The sequence below is a fragment of the Oryza sativa genome, chromosome 3, assembly GCF_034140825.1.
Source record: "Oryza sativa Japonica Group chromosome 3, ASM3414082v1".
NCBI lineage: Eukaryota > Viridiplantae > Streptophyta > Magnoliopsida > Poales > Poaceae > Oryza > Oryza sativa.
The window spans coordinates 18894531-18916765 of NC_089037.1; the positions used below are offsets into that span (position 1 = coordinate 18894531).

Genomic DNA, 22235 nt, shown 5'->3' on the forward strand with positions numbered 1-22235 from the left:
GAGCTAGCCTCGCACGCGGTGGCGCATATATAGTTAGGGATGGAGAGAAATCAAACCGATCGAGAGCGACGCGACGCCGCACGCACGTTTGGGGAGAGGCATATGGCAGTGAACAAGTCGTGTACGTGTGCGTAGTCAAAGCAAACATGCGGCTGCCTCTGCCTGTGTGGGCTGGCTTTTAGTCCAGTGGTCAGCGGCACGCAAACGCAGCGGCCGTATGTTGTTGCTACGTTGGTTCGCGCGGGCGCAACTTGCAAAAGACGGTTGAAAATAAAAAAACGGGCGTGGTTTTGGTGTGGGCAGCTCGATTTGCTCGCACGCGACGTGAGTACTTGGCTGGCGTCGACGGTCGACCCACCTGACCTGGGCATGCGCCAAGTAGGCAGGCAGTGGGATGAACCTGTACTTTCTGTTTGCCAAGTAGGCGGCCAGTTGCATATAAGGTCTTATCTTTTCGCTTATACTTATATTTATCAGTTAAAATTTAAATTTTTAATCTTGAATTTAGAACTGGATTTGAGATTTTTTTCATCGAAGTTTATTTTTTAATCTTTGATTTTAGATCGCTAAAAACACATATATAAAAGTTTTATTCACAAATTATTTTTCGTTTACAAATATACCGTTTGACTTATTCGACGAATAAGCGAAACGATGAGTCCGTATCGTGTGGAACGGTGGATGCTAGACTAGACTACTACTTTTTGTTTTTTGCACAAGATATGATAATACATATTCCCTCTGTCCTATAAAAAACAACATATTATCGGACTAATACTATGAATATGAATGTATCATATCCAATCCTAGCTAGATTCATTTTTCTGTGGATGGAGGGAATTCACAAAAGACCAATCTAGTATTGATGAGAGTTTTTCTTATCCAATTTGTTATACTAGAAAAAGTATCTTGTTTTTTCTTAGGACAGAGGAATTACGCCGGATGCGCCGTATTTCAATAACGTGAAGAAAACGATCCTATCAGGAAGACAGCAGCGTGCAATGTACCTTGCTCTGTCGATCTCATGCAAATCACCTGCAATACACCACCACTATACACCGCACCATGCAAAGGAATGTATTGTTTCCAGGTGTCTAATCTTTTTTTTTCCACAAAATTTTCTATTGCTTAGAAAAGTTCGGTTACTCCTGTAGCTTAATTATATGCATCCATAAGTACGTACAGCTGGTTAAAAAAAATCAGCACCCTACTGAAGTGATGAACAGAGATCAAGCACAAAATTAGTTACGGTACGACAAATCAAATCGCTGTGATCGCGTTGCGTGTAGAAAGGCGCAAACAGTTTTTTCATCAGTCTTTGCTTTATTAGGCGCAGGTCAAGTTTTGCGCCCATGAAACAACGTGCACACGGGCGCTAGTACAAAATTTAAATTGAGTACATACTTTTCAGTTCCAAAGAGTAGATTATATTACTGACCAAACAGCGGGCGATCGATGGACTACATGCATACACAACAAAGAAAAAAATGCGATCAGGAATACTGGTAGTAGATTATTAGTACTTGCACACAGCCAGCACACTTGACTTTTGACAAATACGTAAGCATGGAAATCTAGCAGACTTCAGATGCAGACAGTGCTACTTGTTGTTCCGGCCAGTGTCGTGTATATGTTGTTGTAGTAGGAGTAGTACAACGTATACTCTCGCAACTTCCCAGAAATGGCAAATTCCAACCGCCACGGTCCAATCTGCAGAATGGAAAAAGCAAATGGAGCACGTGTTTCACGCCACATTAATTAATTAATTCTCGTTTTTCGTGCGAATAGAGAATTAATATTTCATACAGTTGAGAATAGTTTACATACGCTTGTTGGCCCTGGCATGTGCATCAGCTTGGGTCACCGGCTTTTGACTGTGTGTAGGCTTGACTATACTATGTCTCATTTCATTTATTCTCTGCTGAGATTCTATTATCATCAGGGGAAAAGTGAATTACAAGCATGCATCATGAGGTATATAAAAAAACATTTTCAGACTTAAGGCTCTTAGGGCATGTACAATGGTAGCCACAAGCAACTGTGGTCTCAAGACTCCACGTAGGATAGAACCACACAAAGGTCACACTACCCACAGTGAAAACCACTCCAAAACGTATTTTGCATGTCAGTCCCTATCTATTTATATATCAGCCTTTGTATTATAAAACCTATTGAAACTTTATATTTTGAACCCTACAGTAACTAAAAGAAATATATGTACACCCCTAAACAACTTGGGACCCACTGTCAGCCTCTTCCCATCCCCCTCTTTTTTTTATTCCCCTCTCTCTCTCTCTCTTCGATTTTTCTCCACCGCCGCATCGCGTCGCTCGGTTCTCTTCTCCTCTCCCCTCCCCTTGCCGGTTTCTCCCCTCCCCTCTCCGGCGCGAGGTCGACGGCGGGGAGTAGCGGTGGTGGCGGGTCTGGCGGCGACGGGGAGCAGCGGTGGAGACGGATCTGGTGGCGGGGAGCTCACCGGCTGCTCCCCTCCCCTCTCCGGCGCGAGCTCGGCGGCAGAGAGCACCGGTGGCGGCGGATCTGGCGGCGACGACGACCACGACGACGACCACGGCGGCGGCGGCGGCGGATCTGGCGCCGCCGCCGAGGGATTTGGGGCAGTTGCATGGGGGGACCGGACGAGGCGACGCCTGGGGCTCCGACTCCTCCAACGTGAGGGTTTGGCTCGTGGCTTCATGGCTCGCGAGCCCAGGCGCGGTGCTTCCTTCGATTCTTCTACAAGCTCGCTGCGCGCCTGCGAGACCACGAGCAGGCGTGCCAGCTCGGCTCGGCTCCGACGTGGAGTCGTGAGACCACAAGCTAGGGTCACGTGTTGTACATGGCCTTATGGCAACAACAATGTATATAACAAAAGTAGTCCGTATAGATGGGATCAACATATATGAGCTTTAACTATAGTAACCTTCACAATGTACTCCCTTAATTCAGTTCCATTATCGATGTTTTGGACAAGATTGTAGTCAAACTTTAATAACTTTGATTATCAATAACTTTAAAAGTATTTAGTTTAAAAGAACTAGAACATCGTATATAGATTTATCTTTTAAAGTTCTATAATAAAAGTAAACATGCATTTATTTATTGTATATATTATAATATAAAAACAAGGTCAAATATATATTTTAAAGACCTTGTCATTCTTCAAAACGTCAAAAATTATAAAACTGGAGAGAGTATATAGATAGTAAATAGTATTAGGAGGAGAGAGAAAGTAGAAACAAATAACATATTTTATTCTCTATAGGCAACTCATATGTTTATGGGTAGCTTTTGTTATTTCTTTGCTATGGACTAGTTACACAATATTGCTATGTGGCTGAATGAAATATTGTATTACTTATAGATTATTTTTGCACTATATTGTGGATGCCCTACACCTTATATACACACGCGCACACACACATACACACATATAAAAATTTGTAGTTACATATATTCTCTTAAATATTCATATGCACGTCTCACCGGATTTTGCTAACTCATTAACCCTTGAGAGTTGAGATGTTATGCACGTGAAGCTAGCTAGTGGTCACCATATATGCATGTTCATCAAATTGGTACCCATCTGTTGCATACTAATTGTTCTTCGGAAAAATATATTAATTATTAGACTATAAGCTGGTTTTAATTAGTTTCTCCGCTGCAAGCATAGGCACCAACAAAACTGATCAGACATGCTTGGTCAAGCATATTTCTTCTAATTAAGACCCCTATGTGAAATAGATTGTTCACTGGATTATTATAGTGAATTATCTACACAATTATAATAATATATTATATATTTAAGTAAATTATACTAGTGGTGCACAAACTTAAAAGATGGGTACAATTCAGTACACGAACTACTTTCAGATGTCCGCGTGTAAACTATGCTTGTTGTATGCCTGTGTTGTAAAACAAATCAGTGTTTGCTGTATGCCTCTAAAAATATGTTTTCCAAACGAAAAACTTTTGTTGCATGGTTTAGATCACTTATTCTAAACTTATTTGTCAAGTTTACTTCTAAAAATATTTAATTTTCATATAATCAAGATCCGCCGCGGGAATAATCCGATGGGTATAGTCAAACTTTTTCCTAAACGACGATGAGTAAATCTAAGGTTGTGTTTAGTTCTCTTCAAACTTCTAAAAATTTCGTCACATCAAATATTTGGATACATGTATGAAGCATTAAATGTGGAAAAAAAACTAATTGCACACTGTACATGTAAATTGCGAGACGAATCTTTTGAGCTTAATTGCGTCATGATTTGATAATATGATGCTACTGTAAATATTTGCTAATGATGGATTAATTAGGTTTAATAAATTCGTCTAGCAGTTTACATGCGGAATCTGTAATTTGTTTTGTTATTAGTTTATACGTTTAATATTTTAAATGTGTGTCCGTATATTTTAAAAAAATTTGGGTAAAAAACTAAACACGGCCTAACTCAATCGGGTTTTAGAATGGATCAGAATTTTGAGATTATGTCAAATCAAAACAACGATCGACACGAGACGAAGAAGAGTCAGCAGCAGTAGTAGTAGTACATATCTATGTGCCCACGACAGGCAGAAGACGACATGACATGGAATGGTTGATTGGCTAGCCGGCCAAATGTATGTTTTGTTCCTTCTAGTAGTAGTTGCCAAGTAGTCAGAAAAGTAAAGTTAATCCCTGGAAAGTCAACATTTGGTTTATAAATCTGATCCCACTTGCACCACGAACGAAGAACAAGCTAGCTAGAGTCAGGAAGAAAGCAATCAGAGTCCCGAGCCAATGTCCAATATTTTTGTTTCGAAAGGTAACATATCCAAATCTAATAATTAAGCAGCAATCGTGCACGTGGACGGCGCTCGATTAACTGTTTTTTTAGGTGATGGTTGAACATAGCAGCCGTTCTTGCCTATCTATATATTTTTCCAATCGACACCCAGATAGCGGCACTGATAAGAACAATCAAAGGTGCCAGTTCTATAAACGATACCTTTGAGGTCTCAAGAATCAAAAAAAAAAAGCTGGCTCGATGCATCGGCTCGAGCCGATACATTGAACAACTCCCCTTCACCCCAACCAGATCAAACAACACATAGACATCAACAACATACAAGAACACATGACTACGGACAAAAACATCAAGAACACGACGTTGAAGCTCCAATGGACGATGTTGAACACATGGTGTCGGCGTCCTTCCCCACCCCTGCTGCCATCGGCGGATGGAGAGGAGGAGAGGAGGGGCGAGCCTCCTTCTCCCCTCCCATTGTAGCCACCGCCACCTCCCCTCCCGCTAGATCTAGCGGAAGGGAGGACGTGGCCATTGCCGCTGTCGTCGATGAAGGCTGCAGCCTCCCCTCCCATCGGATCTGGCGGAAGGGATGCACAGCCGCTGCCCCTGTTGCCATTGGAGGCCACCGCTGTCACCATCGCCGGAGGCCGCTGCCTCCCCTCCCACCGGATTTGGCGGAGGGGATAGTGTGGCCGCCGCCGCCGCCGCCGCCGCGAGAGAGAGAGACGTGAGTGAGAAAGAAAGAGAGAGGCGTGGGAGAGAAAGAGTGAGAGGCGTGGGAGGGGCGAGTGGATAAGATCGGCCTGGCACTCAGCTCGCCGAGTCAGCTCGGTTTGGTATAGGTGCCGGCTTTTAGGTGTCGATTTTTAATTAACCAACATCTATAATATACTAAAGGTTCTGACTTTTTTTTAAAAAAAAATGGCACCTATAATATAGGTGTTGGTTTTCTCTAGAACTGACACCTACAGTTCCTTAAAGGTGTCGGTTTTATATGTTCTTAGCCCGCAAAGGTGGGAAAAGCATTATAAGTACCGGTTTTAGCTATTCTGGCACCTATAAGGCCGACATGTATGTGCCTTTTTTATAGTAGTGCATGCGCTTGGTTAAGATGTCCGCATGCGATAATGGGTGTATATCGAAGATGGGCCTCTTAAGGGGTTGCATGCATTATCGCATGTGGCGCCTTAAGAGGCCCGCCTATGATAATACGGCTATTGTCGCATGCAGGCTTCTTAAGCAACCGCATTATCGCATGCGACCCATCAATCGCCACACGAGAAAGCCTTTTTATGGTAGACGGGGACACTTATGGCCCGTATGCAATCTATTGGGGGTCACGTCCAAGATAATCATATCTGTAGTAATGTCTCACAACACTAGTCCACACTATTAATATTATTTAAATTTTAATTATTTTTAAAATTATTATATATATTATATGTTATAATATCAATTAGACATGTATTTATACCAACAATGTTGAACATAATTACATTGTTTAGTCTATTATTAAACTTTTTATATAAAACAAACTAATTATGTGTGATGCTATTTGTATCCATTAGAAGTTTATGTGGTTTTCTTGTTTCGAGAAATATTTGTTTCCGTTCTTATCCGATCACATTTGATTCTTATCTGTATTCGAGATAATCCGTATTTGTTTGCATATCCGATCTATTCGTATTCATTTTCCAATCCAACAAAAAAAATATGGTAAGAGCATCATCTGTACGTCCGTATCCGCTCCATTTTCACCCTAATTACATGTATAAAAACTCTACAACTAAGTTTGCATTTATTGATTGCCATAGAGGAAAAACAATTACAGTACTGCAGCTATATTGGTAGCCTCTTTTTTTAAACAGTAAATGGTAGGAGTTCTACAGGATATATTAAAAGAGAGTTGACCTTGTTTATAAGAAAAACCGGGCCCAAAAATCATACAACTGCACGGTTTGCTAGAGGAAAACTGGCAAAACCATATACAGAAGACATAAAAAGCCTGTGAGAGAATGACTACGAACTACAAAAGACCGATGGAAGAGCAAGACCTTAAGGCGAAGCCTCCAAGGAGGTGAACAACGACATAAGCCGCTGTCGATGCCCGCCCAACAACTGGACTGGGTTTTCACCCAAAAGTGGGGGGGGGGGAATCCACAAGACAACATCTCCAGGGAGGAAACGGCACCCGCAGGCGTCGATGTCGCCGATCCTGGGAGACCAGGCAAGGCTTTCGCATCGGACTCCCTTAAAAGATGCAAGACATCCACAAAACCAGAGCAAGAGTATTGAGTGTTATTGTTGCCCAGCTCATCTGCTAACCTGATACAGTAGCTCCGACTCCGCCTTAAGTACACAAAAACTCTCGCACCTTAGAGGTAAGCAAACCGCTCCAAACTTGGCACTACAACAGGTTCACATAGTCACAGGGTACTTGAAGCACCGGTGAGAACTAAGAGCCCTGAATACAAACAGACAGGACTACCAACATGGACAAACAAACTCCTCAACCATCGAAAGGCTCCATGGCCGGTTCTGGAAGCAGATGGCTAGAAAAAGGGAGGAGCATCAAGGCAGCAAGGAGGCAAGGCCGGCCTGGAGAGGAACTAAGAACTGAAGACAGGGCAAAAGACATCGGTGTCGACCATGTTTCCGGCGAGGAACTCCGTGCTTCACGGGACAATCCAGACAACTGCGACAACCACCTCCAACTTCACCACCAGCGCAGAGACGATCGCTGGTAGGGGGCTGGGGAGGGCGCGGCCTTCCCCAACTGTTTGTGCCAAGAGGCGGCACAGAGAGAAAGAAGGGGAGAGGGTGGTTTTAGGGGGGGGGGGGTGGGGGAGCCACCGGGTCGTCAGCGCACCCCCCCCCACAAGAAGGTCTCGACGCGCCGCCGATCACCGGAGCTAGCTGCCGCGCTATCCTGCCTTGCGAGCGTTGGCCTCCGCCGCCTCACTAGCCACCTCGCGCCGCAACAGCCACTACCGCCTCGTCCTGACGCGCTGCTGACCAGCGGAGCCGGCTGCAGCCGCAACCCACGCGATCGCGCCGCTTCCGCATCGTGCCGCTCCACGTCACCGCCGTCGGTGCCAGATCTGGCGACGGCGGTGCCAGATCTGCCGCTACCTAGCTTGGAGGCCTCGCCGCCGTCACTCCCCGACGCCGGCAAACGTCACTTCCCCACGCGCTGTGGAAAGGCCTGCCGGCTCATTCCTGGGTGAGCTCCGGCGGCGGCGAGGTAGGGGGTAGAGGAAGAGGGGGGCGGTGGCGGTGGTAGGGTTTCGACCCCGTGTTGCTTGCGTGTGGGCGACGTTGGGGGGGGGGGCAGACCCGTGTTGATTGCGTGTGGGCGACGTGGCGGCGAAAGCCGGTCCGGTTGAACTAATTGTATGTGATGTAGCATCATTTTTTAAATGGTATACATATGCATGACAGAATGGTTGAGTGTGATCATGATGTCGTAATTGTTAATTTCACTAAACCTGCAGCAACACCATGTGCTTGATTACTAGTAGAGCTGCCACCACTGCCTTCCCCATCCAACAGCTAGTTAATAACGGCCATCTATATCTGTCGTGTACCAAGGGTCCAAGACCATGTGCAAACTTTTGAATATTAGCCACATCAGCATGCTAGCCATCTCTAATCAACCAGTTGTTGTTTGTTGACACGGGTGATAGATTTGTCAACAAAACCAAACCGATCGAATTAAGCACACATAACACAAGTATCACAAGGCCCATTTCCTAGGAAGCTTCAATTCTCTCTATCTTGTTCAGGTCTGAAATGACGTGCCCTGTCTCCATTGGATTTGAACAAGTGACGAGATCAAATATAAGATCCAATAATGGATGGTATATATGGTCTTCCTGTTCATAGCTGATCGATGCTTTGATAATGAATAATTCTAGAAGGGATTTAGCAGGCAGCAGCAATATCAGCATCAGTCAATGGGAACGATGCCATCCATGTGTGTGCATCTTCAGTATGTTGTTGCATAATAATCAGAATGGATTAATTGTCAACTGCACTTAGTGTACTAGTACAAGTCAACAAGTCAATATGATATGAGAGTACACCAGGTGAAGGTTGCCTTGAGAGACATTAATTCGTGGAAGCTTCTTGGGCTTACAATGTTATATTTGTTTTTTCAGAACGAGATTTGGCAATATCTATCTAAACTATAGAACTCTGTTTTTAACTCTTCATGCACTGAGTCCCTCTGAATATGTATACTCGGTCAATTATTTCTGCCGACAAATCAATGTCCAATGTTCAATACCTAGGCACTTCACTGTTTTTCTTTCAATTACATCAAAAAGTTCAATATATGGTATTTATTGTTTATCTTTCAAGCCAATTTTTCAGAGTTTCAATTTTATACTTGCGTGTAAAACATTTCCACTTCATTCCCTTTTTCCAAACAAAAACTGTAGGATCGAATCACAATAACAAAGCCAACCAAAGAGGGGTGAATGGTTGGTATACCCAAAAACCGAAAACTTTTAGCGGAAATAAAAGCTACCCTCAATTTCGACGGAAGTCGGTCTGACCGAGATTGATCTGCCGGTCTGACCGCTCAGATGTCGCTGGTCTGACCGGTATAGATCAACCGGTCCAACCGCCGAAGTCGCCTGACGCGCCTGTTGCCGCCGCTGGTCTGACCGCCTCGCTCCTGCCGGTCTGACCGCTACCTTGCCGCCAGTCTGACCGCCGGTGAGTCGCCGGTTAGACCGTCGAAACCTGGTGAAACACAAATCGAAGAACTCTTAAAGTAGATGACGACTTATTGATTCTCTCTGTCTTTACAAAGTGCACCAACAGCACTCCTTACAAAAATTTCGACTAAACTCGAAACCCTAACTCAAAACTCAACTCAATTGCTCTCCAAAGCGATACCGGGAAGCCTCACGCTCCCCCTCTATTTATACCCGAGGTAGGCAGCCTAAAGCCACAAACCAAACTCATTCTAGAAGTCCTAAACACCTTAGGAAACCCTCTAGTATAAGACACAAACTTTACATAACCAATCATACCAATTTCGGACTCCTTCCAAATTCGACTCCACATCCCATACGCACACAATACCTCCATCGTATGCCATATGGAATCTCCATCAACCACGTGCATCAACTCTAGCCTAAGTATCCCGCATGATCTCTGACCACCACGGACGTCGTCTTATCCCCAAGCCAACTCCCGGTCCATCACCGTAAATACTCTCCCGAGGCATCGAGTCACCTACACATGAAATAAACAAAGAAACCATATTCCGAGACCAAGCTATCTCCAACTTGACTCATTAGTAGCAAACAACAGTATTACATACGTATAGTATCCATCTAGAAGCCATAATCATGAAACAATCATGGATATCCAAACAAACAACCCGAAACCGAAACCGACACAGAGTCGGCCGGTCAGACCGTGGGCTGCGCTGGTCTGACCGTGCAATACACGCCGGTCTGACCGGCCGCACCGGCCCGGTCTGACCGGTCCCAAAACAACAGTACCTGTATATTCACCTGTGAAATCTAATCATCTCCAAAACCACTTCGTAAATAAATTCTAAATAACAAAACCAATAATCTCCGATGCCAATTATTCATCACAGAATAATAATCAAAAACACCTTTGATTTTACAAAAACCAGTACACAAATAGCTAGCCTGTGAAATTAGATCGATAATCTTCTAAAATAAGGTGAAAAAACATCATCTACGTCTCCTCTGCATTGTATAAGAAATATTAATTGGAATGTATTAGATCGTTGCTACAGTTTTATTAAAAATATATAATTTCAATTTTAGAACATTGCCCACAAAATTGCTTGGAAAAATTTGTTTAGACAGTCTCTTTGTACTCTATTTTTTTAGATAATGAAAATATGTTACATCTCCGGCCTCTGCCCGTAGGCACACAGCCAAAAAATTCAGACGTGAACAGAAAAGATAAAAAAAGGCGAGATGGGACGAACCCCCAACTTCTGCCGATGATATGATCTACTAAAATAATATTTTTTTTTCAAAATCACGTAGATTCTATCACGAAATTCTGTAGGTACTACGCCATCTAAAATGGAATAAAAGTTCCTTGGCTACTAATTCTAAGCGTGTAGCACCATTGCGCATAGTATCCTGTTGTTCCTGTGAAAGCATCATACACCAAGAGTGGAGCCAATTGGAACACATGAAGATAACCTGCATGATGTTAGGCATTTTTTTATGGTTAAAAACTATATCATTACGGCAACGCCAAATTGACAAATATAAAGCACTAACTCTAAACAAAATCATTTTTTTTGTGGGTCTAGGCACTCCCCTTAGTCAGTCACCAAAAATATCTTTTGCAACCAATCTCTTTGTACTCTATACCCTTTGTTTTCTGAACTTCCATTCTAACTCCAAGATTGAACAATATTATTGGTTATTAGGCCGGTTTGCCTAGTACTTTCGTAAGTCATGTAACAAAAAAATACCACCCAATGTATCATTAACATGTCATTCTTGGAATCCACTAGTCCTGCTCACATACGATGGTATTTTGTAATTCACGAATTTCTATGATGGTATTTTCTAAATTTTCTCAACTCTAAAATAGGCCTGCATGTGATATTTCTTTTCGTGATATGCTGATTTAGACACGAGGAGGCCAATCTAATTTGCCAAGTGGCCATGAATGTAGTACTCTGAAAAAATTCTTTCAACATGTGTCAATTCCAAGCTTTTCTACAGATAACACAATTTTCTACCAGCTAAGATTAGAGCAATTCCCTCTTTTAAAGACTTGCATATTTTTAAGTTAAAATTATTACAACAAACTTGCATTTAATAACAATATAATGTTCTTTTCCTTTTCTTAATTAAACAACAGAAGTCTAAGCAAATTGGAAAAAAATATTGAAAATATATTCTTGTAAAATAACCCAATAAAATATCTACCTTGTAATATTTTAGTAATAACCTCTAGTAGTACTATGGTTTTCTAAATATTAAAATTAAAGCGAAGACACCGAGAGACGCGAGTGAAAGCTCCAATAAAAGATCACTCCTTGGTGCTTGGAGGTCCCGACCGTGAACCAAAAACAGGAAGCTCCAATAAAAGATCACGTCAAAGCCTAAACTGGAAGGGCCTAAATATAACAAATTTGGTACATAATTGGGACAAATTGTATTTATGTCCCCAACTTTTAATCTCTATTGCAATTTTGCCTTAACTTTACGGTGTACGAATTTCCCCTGCTTTTCTGAAATAGTATGGATGGCAGTTTGGTGGTTCCATAATATTGAATTGAAGAAATACAAATGAAAAAGGAAAAAATAATTTAGAAGATATTAGATTACTACTCTACCCCTGACCCTGAGTATTAACATACCTGTTCACTCTCCTCTAGCATGCGCAGGCGGCGGCGGTGGATCTGACGAGCCAACGCAGCGATGAGCACCAGGCGACGGCTCGTCGGCTCAGTGACGCAAGCAGTATGCAGAGATGGCGACTCCTCAATACACGAGCACCACGCGGCGGCGGCGATGGCGATTCCTCGCGCGGTGCGGCTACGCGAGCAGCAGACAGCGGCGGAGGCTGTGAGCTGTCATCGGCGCGACGACGCAAGATAGAGACGGCGAATCCTCAACACGAGCACAAGGCGGCAGTAGCTCCTCAGCGCGGGTAAGCGAGCACCAGGCGGCGGCAGCTCCTGGACGCGAGCTCCGAACGGGCCCCACACGGCCACACCTCACCTCGATGGTGTTTGTTGAGTCGATAGTGACGTATGCAGTTGCACAAGGCGAGCATGGTTGAGGGGTGCTGCTCCCTATTTTCGCTTATAAAATAAATGTTGTTCTGACCTCGTTTTGGATGAAATTGCATGTGTCAAAATTTTGTTCAAGTTCAGCTCAGATATAAATTATCTCACAAAATCTCAGTTCAAAATAATTGTAGGTTTTATCTACAAAATAGGGGTAAAAACACAAGTAATGTTCAAAAGTATGGGTAAATATGCAATAATAAGCAAGGGTATATATGTATTTGACTCATGACTTAACACCGTTAAAATGTACATCCAAATCAAGGATAAAGCTCTGCTTCATTTCAAAAAATAGGGAAAAAAACGTCAACTAAAAAGCAAGGGTAAAATTATAATTAGACTTCAAAATCAGTGTAAAAATGTAATAGCCCCTACATAATTTCGTTGAAGGTGGCTAGTCTTCTGCCCGTCCCCCCTGTCTCCACCTATAAAATATCTCGCACCAGTCTACTTGACTCGTTGTATGGTAGCTAAAGCCAAATTTGAATTTTGGAATTTGGTTTTACAATTAATTTAAGTTTTTTCTTTCAATTTGTTACCTTGATATTTGGACTATCAAACTATTTTTCAGCTTAGGTCACGTGTCTTTGGCTTATAATCCATGCCTATAAACCTAACACAGTAACACTGAAGATTAGAAATCAACCTTTGAAATGCTTATTCATAGTTCTCAAAAAAGAAACGCTTATGGATGTGATGCGTGCCTATCAAAAGTGCAAATGTGAAACATCAATTTTACCCGTTCACTAACAATAGTGTCTTCCTAATGATAAACTGATTTAAGATGAAAATAGTGCTAATTATCCTTTCTTTAGTAGACGCATCTGTCTATAGCGAGACGTGCTGACCTAATTTTCTGAAGGTGCTCATGGAGGTAGGATATACGTGTGTGTTCATAGGGATGTGTGTGCCCGTGTTATGAGTACATGCACTTTATACTGTGTTTAAAGAAAATAGTACGTCAGTGTAGAATAGTAATTTCAGAAAATTCATGAAGAAAAGGGATAAAGTATCTACTGATCATGATACAGGACCACACATTCTTCTCAATAATCCTTGACAATAGTCGTAGCACAGTAGATGGTAGTATACCACTAACATTGAGTTGCAGATGAAGATAACATTGTAATATATATGTACGGAAAATATGGAAACTACCGTACTGCACTATGTATGGAGTTGGACTATGTATTTTCCCTCAAAACAAAACAAATCTCAACATATAAAAAAAATCATCTTTTTAAAACTTTAACACAGTTTTGCACTTGCATGAATATTGTGGGGCATGAAATATTCTTCGTTACATCTTGTAATTTTCTCAAATTTTCCTTTCCAAAAAGTAACATAGAACAGAGTTGCAACAGACATGAAGAACCATAAAACAGAGTTGCAGCTCGTGGTAGCGGCCACACTGACATGATGAGTTTAATTCTGAAGGACTCGGTTACGTTAAAACATCCAACATTATAATGAACATCATACGTGCAGTGGTTTACAAACACCATAGACTACTTCTCCACCGCCATCAATTTACAACATATGGAGAATCTTATTACAACAACAGTAGATGGATCCTAAGTCGGGTGATTCAGTGGAGTACAGATACTGAAATTATACAACTTCTGATGAACAGCTCTAGGCGGAATGGTTGCACCACCTAGACCGCAATGTCATGCTGGATGTGTCGAAGCAAGACAGGGATGACTATGTCCGGTGAGCTAAGTTGGGGTAGATGGCCCTCAGACGGCATTACCTCGACGATTGAGTCGCCACCGAGGTGCTTGTGCAGGTACTCAGACACCACAACCGGCACAGCAAGATCTTTGGTGCTCTGAACAATGTGGCATGGTACGGTGACAAGTGGTAGGAGGCTTCGCACATCACTCTGGAAGATTGTCTGGGCGACACTCAGGGCTATGTCTGGACGTATGTTGAAGAGTGTGCGGCTAAACTCCTGAACTGCCACTGATTCCATGTCCCCTCCTACGCACAGTGGCGCAAAGCCTGAACACCAGGCCTTGTAGTTTGACCCCATGGCTTCAAAGAGCTCATCAAGATCCTCCTGCTCAAATCCTCCATAGTAGTCGACATCATTGAGGTACCTGTTTGATCAAGAGAAAACTGGATCAATGAAAGAGTAATTCAACTAGAGAATGAACGGGACCAGAAAAGGAAAAAAAGAAGAGAAGGAACACAGAACGGAATACCATCACTTAATGGAGGAACTGTGAAGTGTAAACACATTTTATTGCATGAATATCAACCAATACAACAGTTACCCAGACAAGCTACAATCTCATTTGCCCAAGCGGAAATTAAAATAAGCATTACGAAGAGTAGACTTATTTGAGTAATGAAGAGCCTGCGCACCTGATTCATATTTTCAAGATTCTAAAACAAACTTCACTAAACAGTTAGGGACCAACAGGTGCAAGTTATAATTTCTTTGGTAATGGAAAACAAAGCATGACAGTCGAACTGCAGAACAGTATCACCGTCAGCGATGCAAATGACACAATATCACTGATATCTAATGTAGTTCCGCAGATAATATGTATACAAATAAGAGTGAGATGTGATGCCCGTACATTTACAAAGAAATGACTTCATAAAAAATAATCACTAGACTTATAAGTTATAACATGTGATGCCCGTACTTACTGATCTAATTTATACCCGAGAACTTCTAACACAGAGCTCTGTTAATGTTAAAACGTCCGCTAGAACATTTAAACCTAAGAAGACATAGGCACATTTCTTACCCATTTAATGAAAAACTTGCATAGGGAATTGGTGATATTAGGCGAGCAGATTCAAGATTGTATAATGAATGTACAGTAAAATGCTATGTAGGCTGCAAAACCTAAATTGAGAATAAGACATATCCTATACTCGTCTGAGATTAATGGAATCTAATGGCAAAGGGTGATGGCTTCATATTTTGACCAGATTAGAGTGTCATGATCCACGTAGGCCATTAAGTTTTGTTTTTTTACTCAATTTACTTGCTTCTATGTGATAGTCATTAAAACTATAAAAGAATTTATATCCGTTGCAGCACCACATACAAATTCAAATACTGACATGATTCATTGAGCATACAGAAGCAACCAACTAAAAGCAGGCTACCCAGTGACCTTTCCTCAACTATGTTTTTGACATTTTTTATTAGACTGGTATGAAATGACGAAAAAAAATGAGAATTATGTATACAATCTCATATATAATTTCATAATGAGAGAATTCTCCAATATCGAGAGTTTTAAGAGCATTCTCCAATTATGTTATACAGTTCTCCAATATGGAGCTTATATTTGTGAGATTTTTTTTTTATGTTTACCTTTCTGTTAATTAGTGGCCAAAATTGTTGCTAGAGTGCTAGGCATAAGCTAATTTACTTCAGTCATAACCGTAAACAAGCTTGGGCATACCTAAGCACTCTTCATTCGTTTCATTACAATACAATGATTCCAGATGCTAAAACTGTTCAGCACATAAAATTCCTCTTGACAATATTTCCCTGCGTTAGTCACACATGCCATGCTGATACAGGCAAATGATGATGGCAGCATACATGAACTTTCAAACCAACTGTTCAATATGATTCAGTTTCTGTTAGGGAGATAAAAACAAAGTCCCTAGTTCCCTTAGCACTCTTCTCAACTACACCACCCCATTTTACTGCTGCCTATAACATGTACACTAGGAAAGACCATATATCCAACAACTACAACAAGAATTGTCCTAGCCTGTGGCGAATTTTGAAGCTCCGACTAAGATGCAAAGCAGCTATATTGGTAGTGACAAATAACGACGCTGCACTTTAAGCAACTCAGTTATGGCCTCCAGCAAGGCATGGCTTTTGGAACAGTGTTGGTTTCCAGCAAGGAAATATCCAGAAATGGAAAGATAGGGTCATTTTCCCCTTTTGGTTTGAAAGATAGGACCAATTGGGACATGACACTTGCACCATAATAAGCGAAGAAATGTGCAAAGCTATAGCATAGCAAATCTCACCAAATATATACATCGAAGGGCACTACCATGTTTCAGCACCTTTATCGCATAGCTGTTGCTTTTTGTTTTTCTTTTTTTCCCCTTTATCGCATAGCTGTTGAGTGGGCTGTTGGCATTAGCATGATAATATGTGGTTGGTACTATCCAGATGCTCTCTACTATTTGTGGTCGTGCTTGAATTAATGTTTTCAATCTGCATAAACACCTAAGGGAATGGAATTTAGTAGTACTAATTACATGGTACCAGAATCCACTAGGAGTCTATCTCAAACATACTCCCTTCGTCCCCAAATATAAGAAGTTTTAGAGTTGGACACGGTTATTAAGAAAGTAGGTAGAAGTGAATGGTGGAGGGTTGTGATAGGTTAGGAAGAGAATGTTGGTGGAAAAGTTGTTATATTTTGGGACAAATCTTGAGGGCTAAAAGTTGTTATATTTTGGGACAGAGGGAGTATTGTATTTTTGTACTACCTCCGTCCCAAAATAAGTGCAGCCGTGGATATCCGTGCCCAACGTTTGACCGTCTGTCTTATATTTGAAAAATTTGTGAAAAATTTGAAAATATTTAGTCACACATAAAGTACTATTCATGTTTTATCATCTAATAGTAATAAAAATACTAATCATAAAAAAATTTCAAATAAGACGAACGGTCAAACGTTGAACGTGAATAGTGCAAAACTACACTTATTTTGGGACGGAGGGAGTAGTATGTTACTATTTTTTTTCAAAAACGCAGGAGAACTGCGCTTCATTTCAGTAAGAAGAAATAAATATTTACAAAGGAGGGATCAACAAATCCCAAAACACATCACCCATGGGTGAGGCCCGACTAATATGTTACAATAACTGCTGCTCAAAATATCAAATAGGTTAAATTTGATGAGAACAGAAACTTATTTTCCACTCAAATCGTGGAATCATCCACGAATCCAGCTTCTGGCAAGTTTCTAGTGTTTTTCTTTTCAATTTAACTTTGTAAGCTTGGTCTAGCCTGAAGATTGGTGCTCCCTAAATTTTACTGCTTTCCTTCTCTTGTTACAAGGTCTTTTGTGGGCTCGTGTGTGTTTTGGCTGTGTGCATCCTAGTTATGCAAAGGCCAGAAGTTTTCTTAGTATGGTTCTATCAACTTGATGTAATCATCTGAGATTAGTAAAAAGCTTCCTTTATCAAAAAAAAAAATTGCAAGCTCTCAGTTCTTTTACACCTTGGAGTGTTGAAGAGTGTTAGTCCTTGTCTTGTTTTGGCAACAAATGGCTGCAAAACATTCTGGCATGTACATTACCTGCCTAGAACTGATTCCTCTAATCAGCTGATTCTAAAACCCAATCAAGAATGTATTGCCAATCTTGTTATCTTCTCTTGAGTGAAGCTCAATCTTGATATTATTTCAGCTCAGTATATTTTAGTGATAACGGAGAAGATCAATCTCAAACTAGAGGCAAAAGAATTCAATTATGTAGAGTAGGAGTAGCTAATCACATACAGCAGTACACCTTGCAAGTTGTCTGTCTTGACAATACAGCTATCTAATTTGAGATTTGGAGGTTCTATACAGCCAACGCCCCACCCGTCCATAGTTAAATCAAGGGTAAGTACCAATTGGAGATGCCTAGATTACCAGTAGCACGAAAGTTGTTAATTTGTCAGTAGAAATCAGGCACCCCTTTGAAGCAAGATCCCCTATTCTCACCCTGGCTGCAGTGAATTAAACGAGCCATAAGCCCCATGCTGATGGAGAGGCATCTACATAAGGAATCCTAGTCCAAGCGTCCAACCAATTCCCCCTGCGAGTCTCCAATTTCCCCCATGACGACAAGCCCCGCAAATCGACAGCTGATTCCTCTATGAAGACAAAAGCCGCCATCTGCCCCCAAAATCGACAAAAAATTTCCTCGTGACGTACCTCGGTACTAGTACCCATTCGGGGAGCTGTTTTTAGCCGAATTCATCACCACCAAAATTAAATTAAAGTCCAATACTCCTATTTATTCCCCAATCCATATAAGGGAGAGTAATAAAGAGTAGTATGAGATACTCGTATGCTGCTTGGTGAAGACGCAGTAGTAGAATAGAATAGTACCGAGGCGAGGCGGAGAGGAGGACGAGCTTGGAGAAGAGGTCGGGGCGGGAGATGGAGGCGATGGCGCCGATGACGGCGGAGACGGAGTGGCCGACGTAGATGCAGGAGGCGACGCGGAGCTCCTGGAGGATGGCGAGGAGGTCGAGCGCGTAGCCCTCGAGGGTGGCGTAGCGGGAGAAGTCGAAGTAGTCCGGGTTGGTCGGCCCCGCCCCCATGGTGTCGAAGAGCACCACGCGGTAGTCGGCCACCAGGTGCGGCACCAGGTGCTTCCACACCGACTGGTCCGTCCCGAACCCGTGCGCCAGCACGATCACCCCGCGCTTCCCCTCCCCCACCACCCGCAGGTTGTGCGCCTCCTCCACGATCCCCATAGCTTCCCTTCCTCCGATCCTCCTCACGCCCGGACAACACCTCTTCTTCCTCCTCCTCCTCCTCCTCGGCTCCTCGTGGTGGCGTTGCGACTCGCGACTCGGGACTGAGACAGCAGAGGCGGCGGGAGGCCGGGCGGCTGGCTGCCTTGGCTAGTGGGAAATCGGGTGGTGGGGGTTTTAAGGGCGGGGGGCGTTGGTGTGGACCGGAATCTGCCAACCGCAACGCTCTCGCCACGCGGGGTTCCACCCTCGCCTGTCGCTAAACGGTGGGTCCATACTAGCTCCTCGATGAGGGTGGGGCTGAACTTTTAAGTAACCATATTTCTCTCTGTTATTAATGAGGGTCGCGAGTCCGTAATATCTACCGCATGTGCCCTCCACGAGTATATTGAAATCGTATATCCAACTGCAAGCTTAACCCATGAGAGTATTTATTAATTAATTTATTTGTTTATCAAATGTTAAATAAATATTCCCACCCATCGAATAATTGACACTGTGACCACAAATTACGTTTAAATTATATAATGAATTAAAGTTTTATTGTTGTACTTATGACTCTACAACCTACTGCGATAATATAATATAAAGTATTTATAATTTTTTAAGGTCAGAATTTGGATTTGATTAGTGCCGGTTCTAATTAGAACAGAGGGGTATGGCAATTACTAGTATGCCTTTTACCATAAATAAATTTTTATGGAAGAAATTCTGTGGTGAACTTTCATAAGTTAATTTGTGTTTTCAGAACAAACTGAGATTTATTGTTAGTTTGTGGAGTATTAACTATTGCATCAAATCTTGCAATACGTAGGCTAGATTTTACTTTTACAATCATTTCTTGGAATATATATTTCGGACGAAACCGAGGAGCGGCCGGAGTGGAGAGCGATGCTGCGATGTCGGGGGAGGAGATGGCGACGTCAGCCAGTGCACCGGCGAGGAACAGTGGACGGCCAGAGGGTTCGGGATACTGGACACCGCTCCGGCTTTACGGTGTATTTGAGAGAAGAGGAAAGAAAGATTAAGAAGATACGTAACATGAGGCGAGATATTAGAGCATAATTAATTGAGTATTAATTATTTAAACTTAAAAATAGATTAATATGTTTTTAAAGCAACTTTGTTATAACTTATTTTTAAAAATGCACATGCTGTTTAGCCGTTTAGTAAGCGTGTGCTTGAAAAATGAGAGTATATCTTCTTTATCATTGAAACAAACGAAGCTATGATTAAGAGGATGATGTTATAAAAAATATCCTACTTTGATACTCCCTTCGATTTCATAATTCTTGACATTTTAAACACTGACATGGTCTTTAAAAATATCTTTCACCTTGTTTTTTTATTATAATATATCTTTACCTATTATAAAAATTTAAAATGTTTTTGCCTAGGGATTTCATACGTCGCTTGTCCGATTTTTTTTCACCCTCGCGCACGATTTTTTCCGCAGGTGCGTACGTATTTTCGTTAGATTCCTTTACTACCCTACGTAGTGTCCGTATTCCTTTCCTATATTGTTGAGATGTCCAGGTTCGCTTTTATCCAGGCCTATGTCGCTTTGCATTCAGGCCCAGGCCCTTGATAATTCCAATATATTTACACCAAACAGCTACAAGCGTATCCGCTTTCAGTGTCTAAAAAACATCTCAAGGACAAATAAACTCCTATATCTATATGTATATTTCTATCTCTATCTCTATTATTATAAAAATTGAAAATATTTTTGTTGGTACTTTTGTAAGATCTCTATATCTACTATTATAAAAATTGAAGATGTTTTTACCCGTACTTTGATTAGTCATCCGTGTTTGAGTCAGTTTTAATTTCTTGTTTTGGTTTCAATCTCTAATCCTCAAAATCCGTAATTTAAAAAAGGGTGAAAAAATCACACGAAAAAAGAAAACGCCCATAAAAATGCGAAAGAAAAACAGTGAAATAAGTCTGATTCATACCGGAACGGAAAAAATAGGCAAAAATGCTAGGTAAAAACAAAAAAGCGGACCGTAAAAAAAAAATCGACGACTGTAAAAAAAATAAAAAGAGTCATGTGGAAAAACCGATTGGTATCTGTCCTCTTTTATCCTCCTTTTTCCTTTTTTTTCTGCTTTTCTTTTTTTCCATCTGCTTTTTTGTCCGTCTTTTTCCATCCTTCTTTTTTTCCGTTCTTTCCGGTTATTTTGCCATCGCATTTTTCCCTTTTATATTCATTTTTTATCCCTATTTTTTATTCGTATTTTTTTGCACACGGAAGGGTGTGCGCACATGGTTAGAATTCTTTTTTTTATCTACTCGGTTTTTTCTGTTGTAGGGCCGAACCCTAGTACCACCGCCACATCGATCATCCTCCTCATGCTTTTCCTCCTCCAATTTATTGTAAAAATCAATTCTCCACTACTCCATCATCAATCTCTATTTAGAAGTCACCGTTTATATCCCACAGTTTTATAGATTTGCTCTAATTTTGATAAAAATGAAAAGAGGAGATTGAGTGAACAAAAGCCCTCAACCAATTTTGAGAGATCGAGAAAGATTTGACCAGATTTGATGGGAGAATCGGTTTTGGCATCGTACTACACGGGATTGTCTTCCGATTGTGAGACATCGAGAAAGATTTAACCGGATTTGATGGGAGGATCGGTTCTGGCATCGTACTACACGGGACTGTATTTTGGAGGTTGATGATGGAAGTCGACTATACGAGCTAGGCCTATAGTTCTACTTGTGGGCTAGCTTAAAGAGAAGCAAGCTAAGCAGAGGGAGGTAGCGGGCTAGCCCGAGACTGAAAAGGAAGAAAGAAAATGTGTTTTTGACCCAAAACCAAATAGCATAATGTATAGCAATCCAAAAATATTTTTACCCGTTGCAACGCACAGGCTTTTTTTCTAGTACAATAAATAAATATATGTTTACTTTTATTTTAGAACTTTGAAAGACAAATCCATATGTGTTGTTCTAGTTATTTTTAAACTAAATACTTTTAAAGTTATTGATAATCGAAGTTAAAAAATTTGATCTCAATCTTATTCAAAACGTAAGAATTATGGACTGTAGGAGCTTGTAATCCAGGATATAGGGAAGCATTAATGTGAGGGCAGAGACAGGGGAGGTGAGCAGGAGCTTGTCATCCCCATGACTTCAAAATTTACCCTAAATTC

The 22235-nt window shown here is 41.5% G+C and overlaps 1 protein-coding gene across 1 annotated transcript; it reads right to left on the reverse strand.

Annotated features, from left to right (window-relative positions):
- Nucleotides 1-14027: 14027 nt before the first annotated feature.
- On the reverse strand, nt 14028-19226 carry LOC4333199 (probable esterase D14L). The gene is made up of 2 exons (XM_015762032.3): nt 18704-19226; nt 14028-14705 (listed from the first exon to the last, which is right to left on the reverse strand). The coding sequence occupies exons 1-2, from the start codon at nt 19072-19074 to the stop codon at nt 14261-14263; spliced, it is 816 nt and encodes a 271-aa protein (XP_015617518.1). The 5' UTR covers nt 19075-19226; the 3' UTR covers nt 14028-14260.
- Between the last annotated feature and the right edge of the window lie 3009 nt (nt 19227-22235).

What these genes read in the sequence shown, in the direction of transcription:
- LOC4333199 (XM_015762032.3), bottom strand. Translation starts at nt 19,074, where the DNA reads ATGGGGATCGTGGAGGAGGCGCACAACCTGCGGGTGGTGGGGGAGGGG. An exon ending in CTCCTCTCCGCCTCGCCTCG is followed by an intron (nt 14,706 to 18,703) that starts GTACTATTCTAT and finishes TTGATCAAACAG; the next exon opens with GTACCTCAATGATGTCGACT.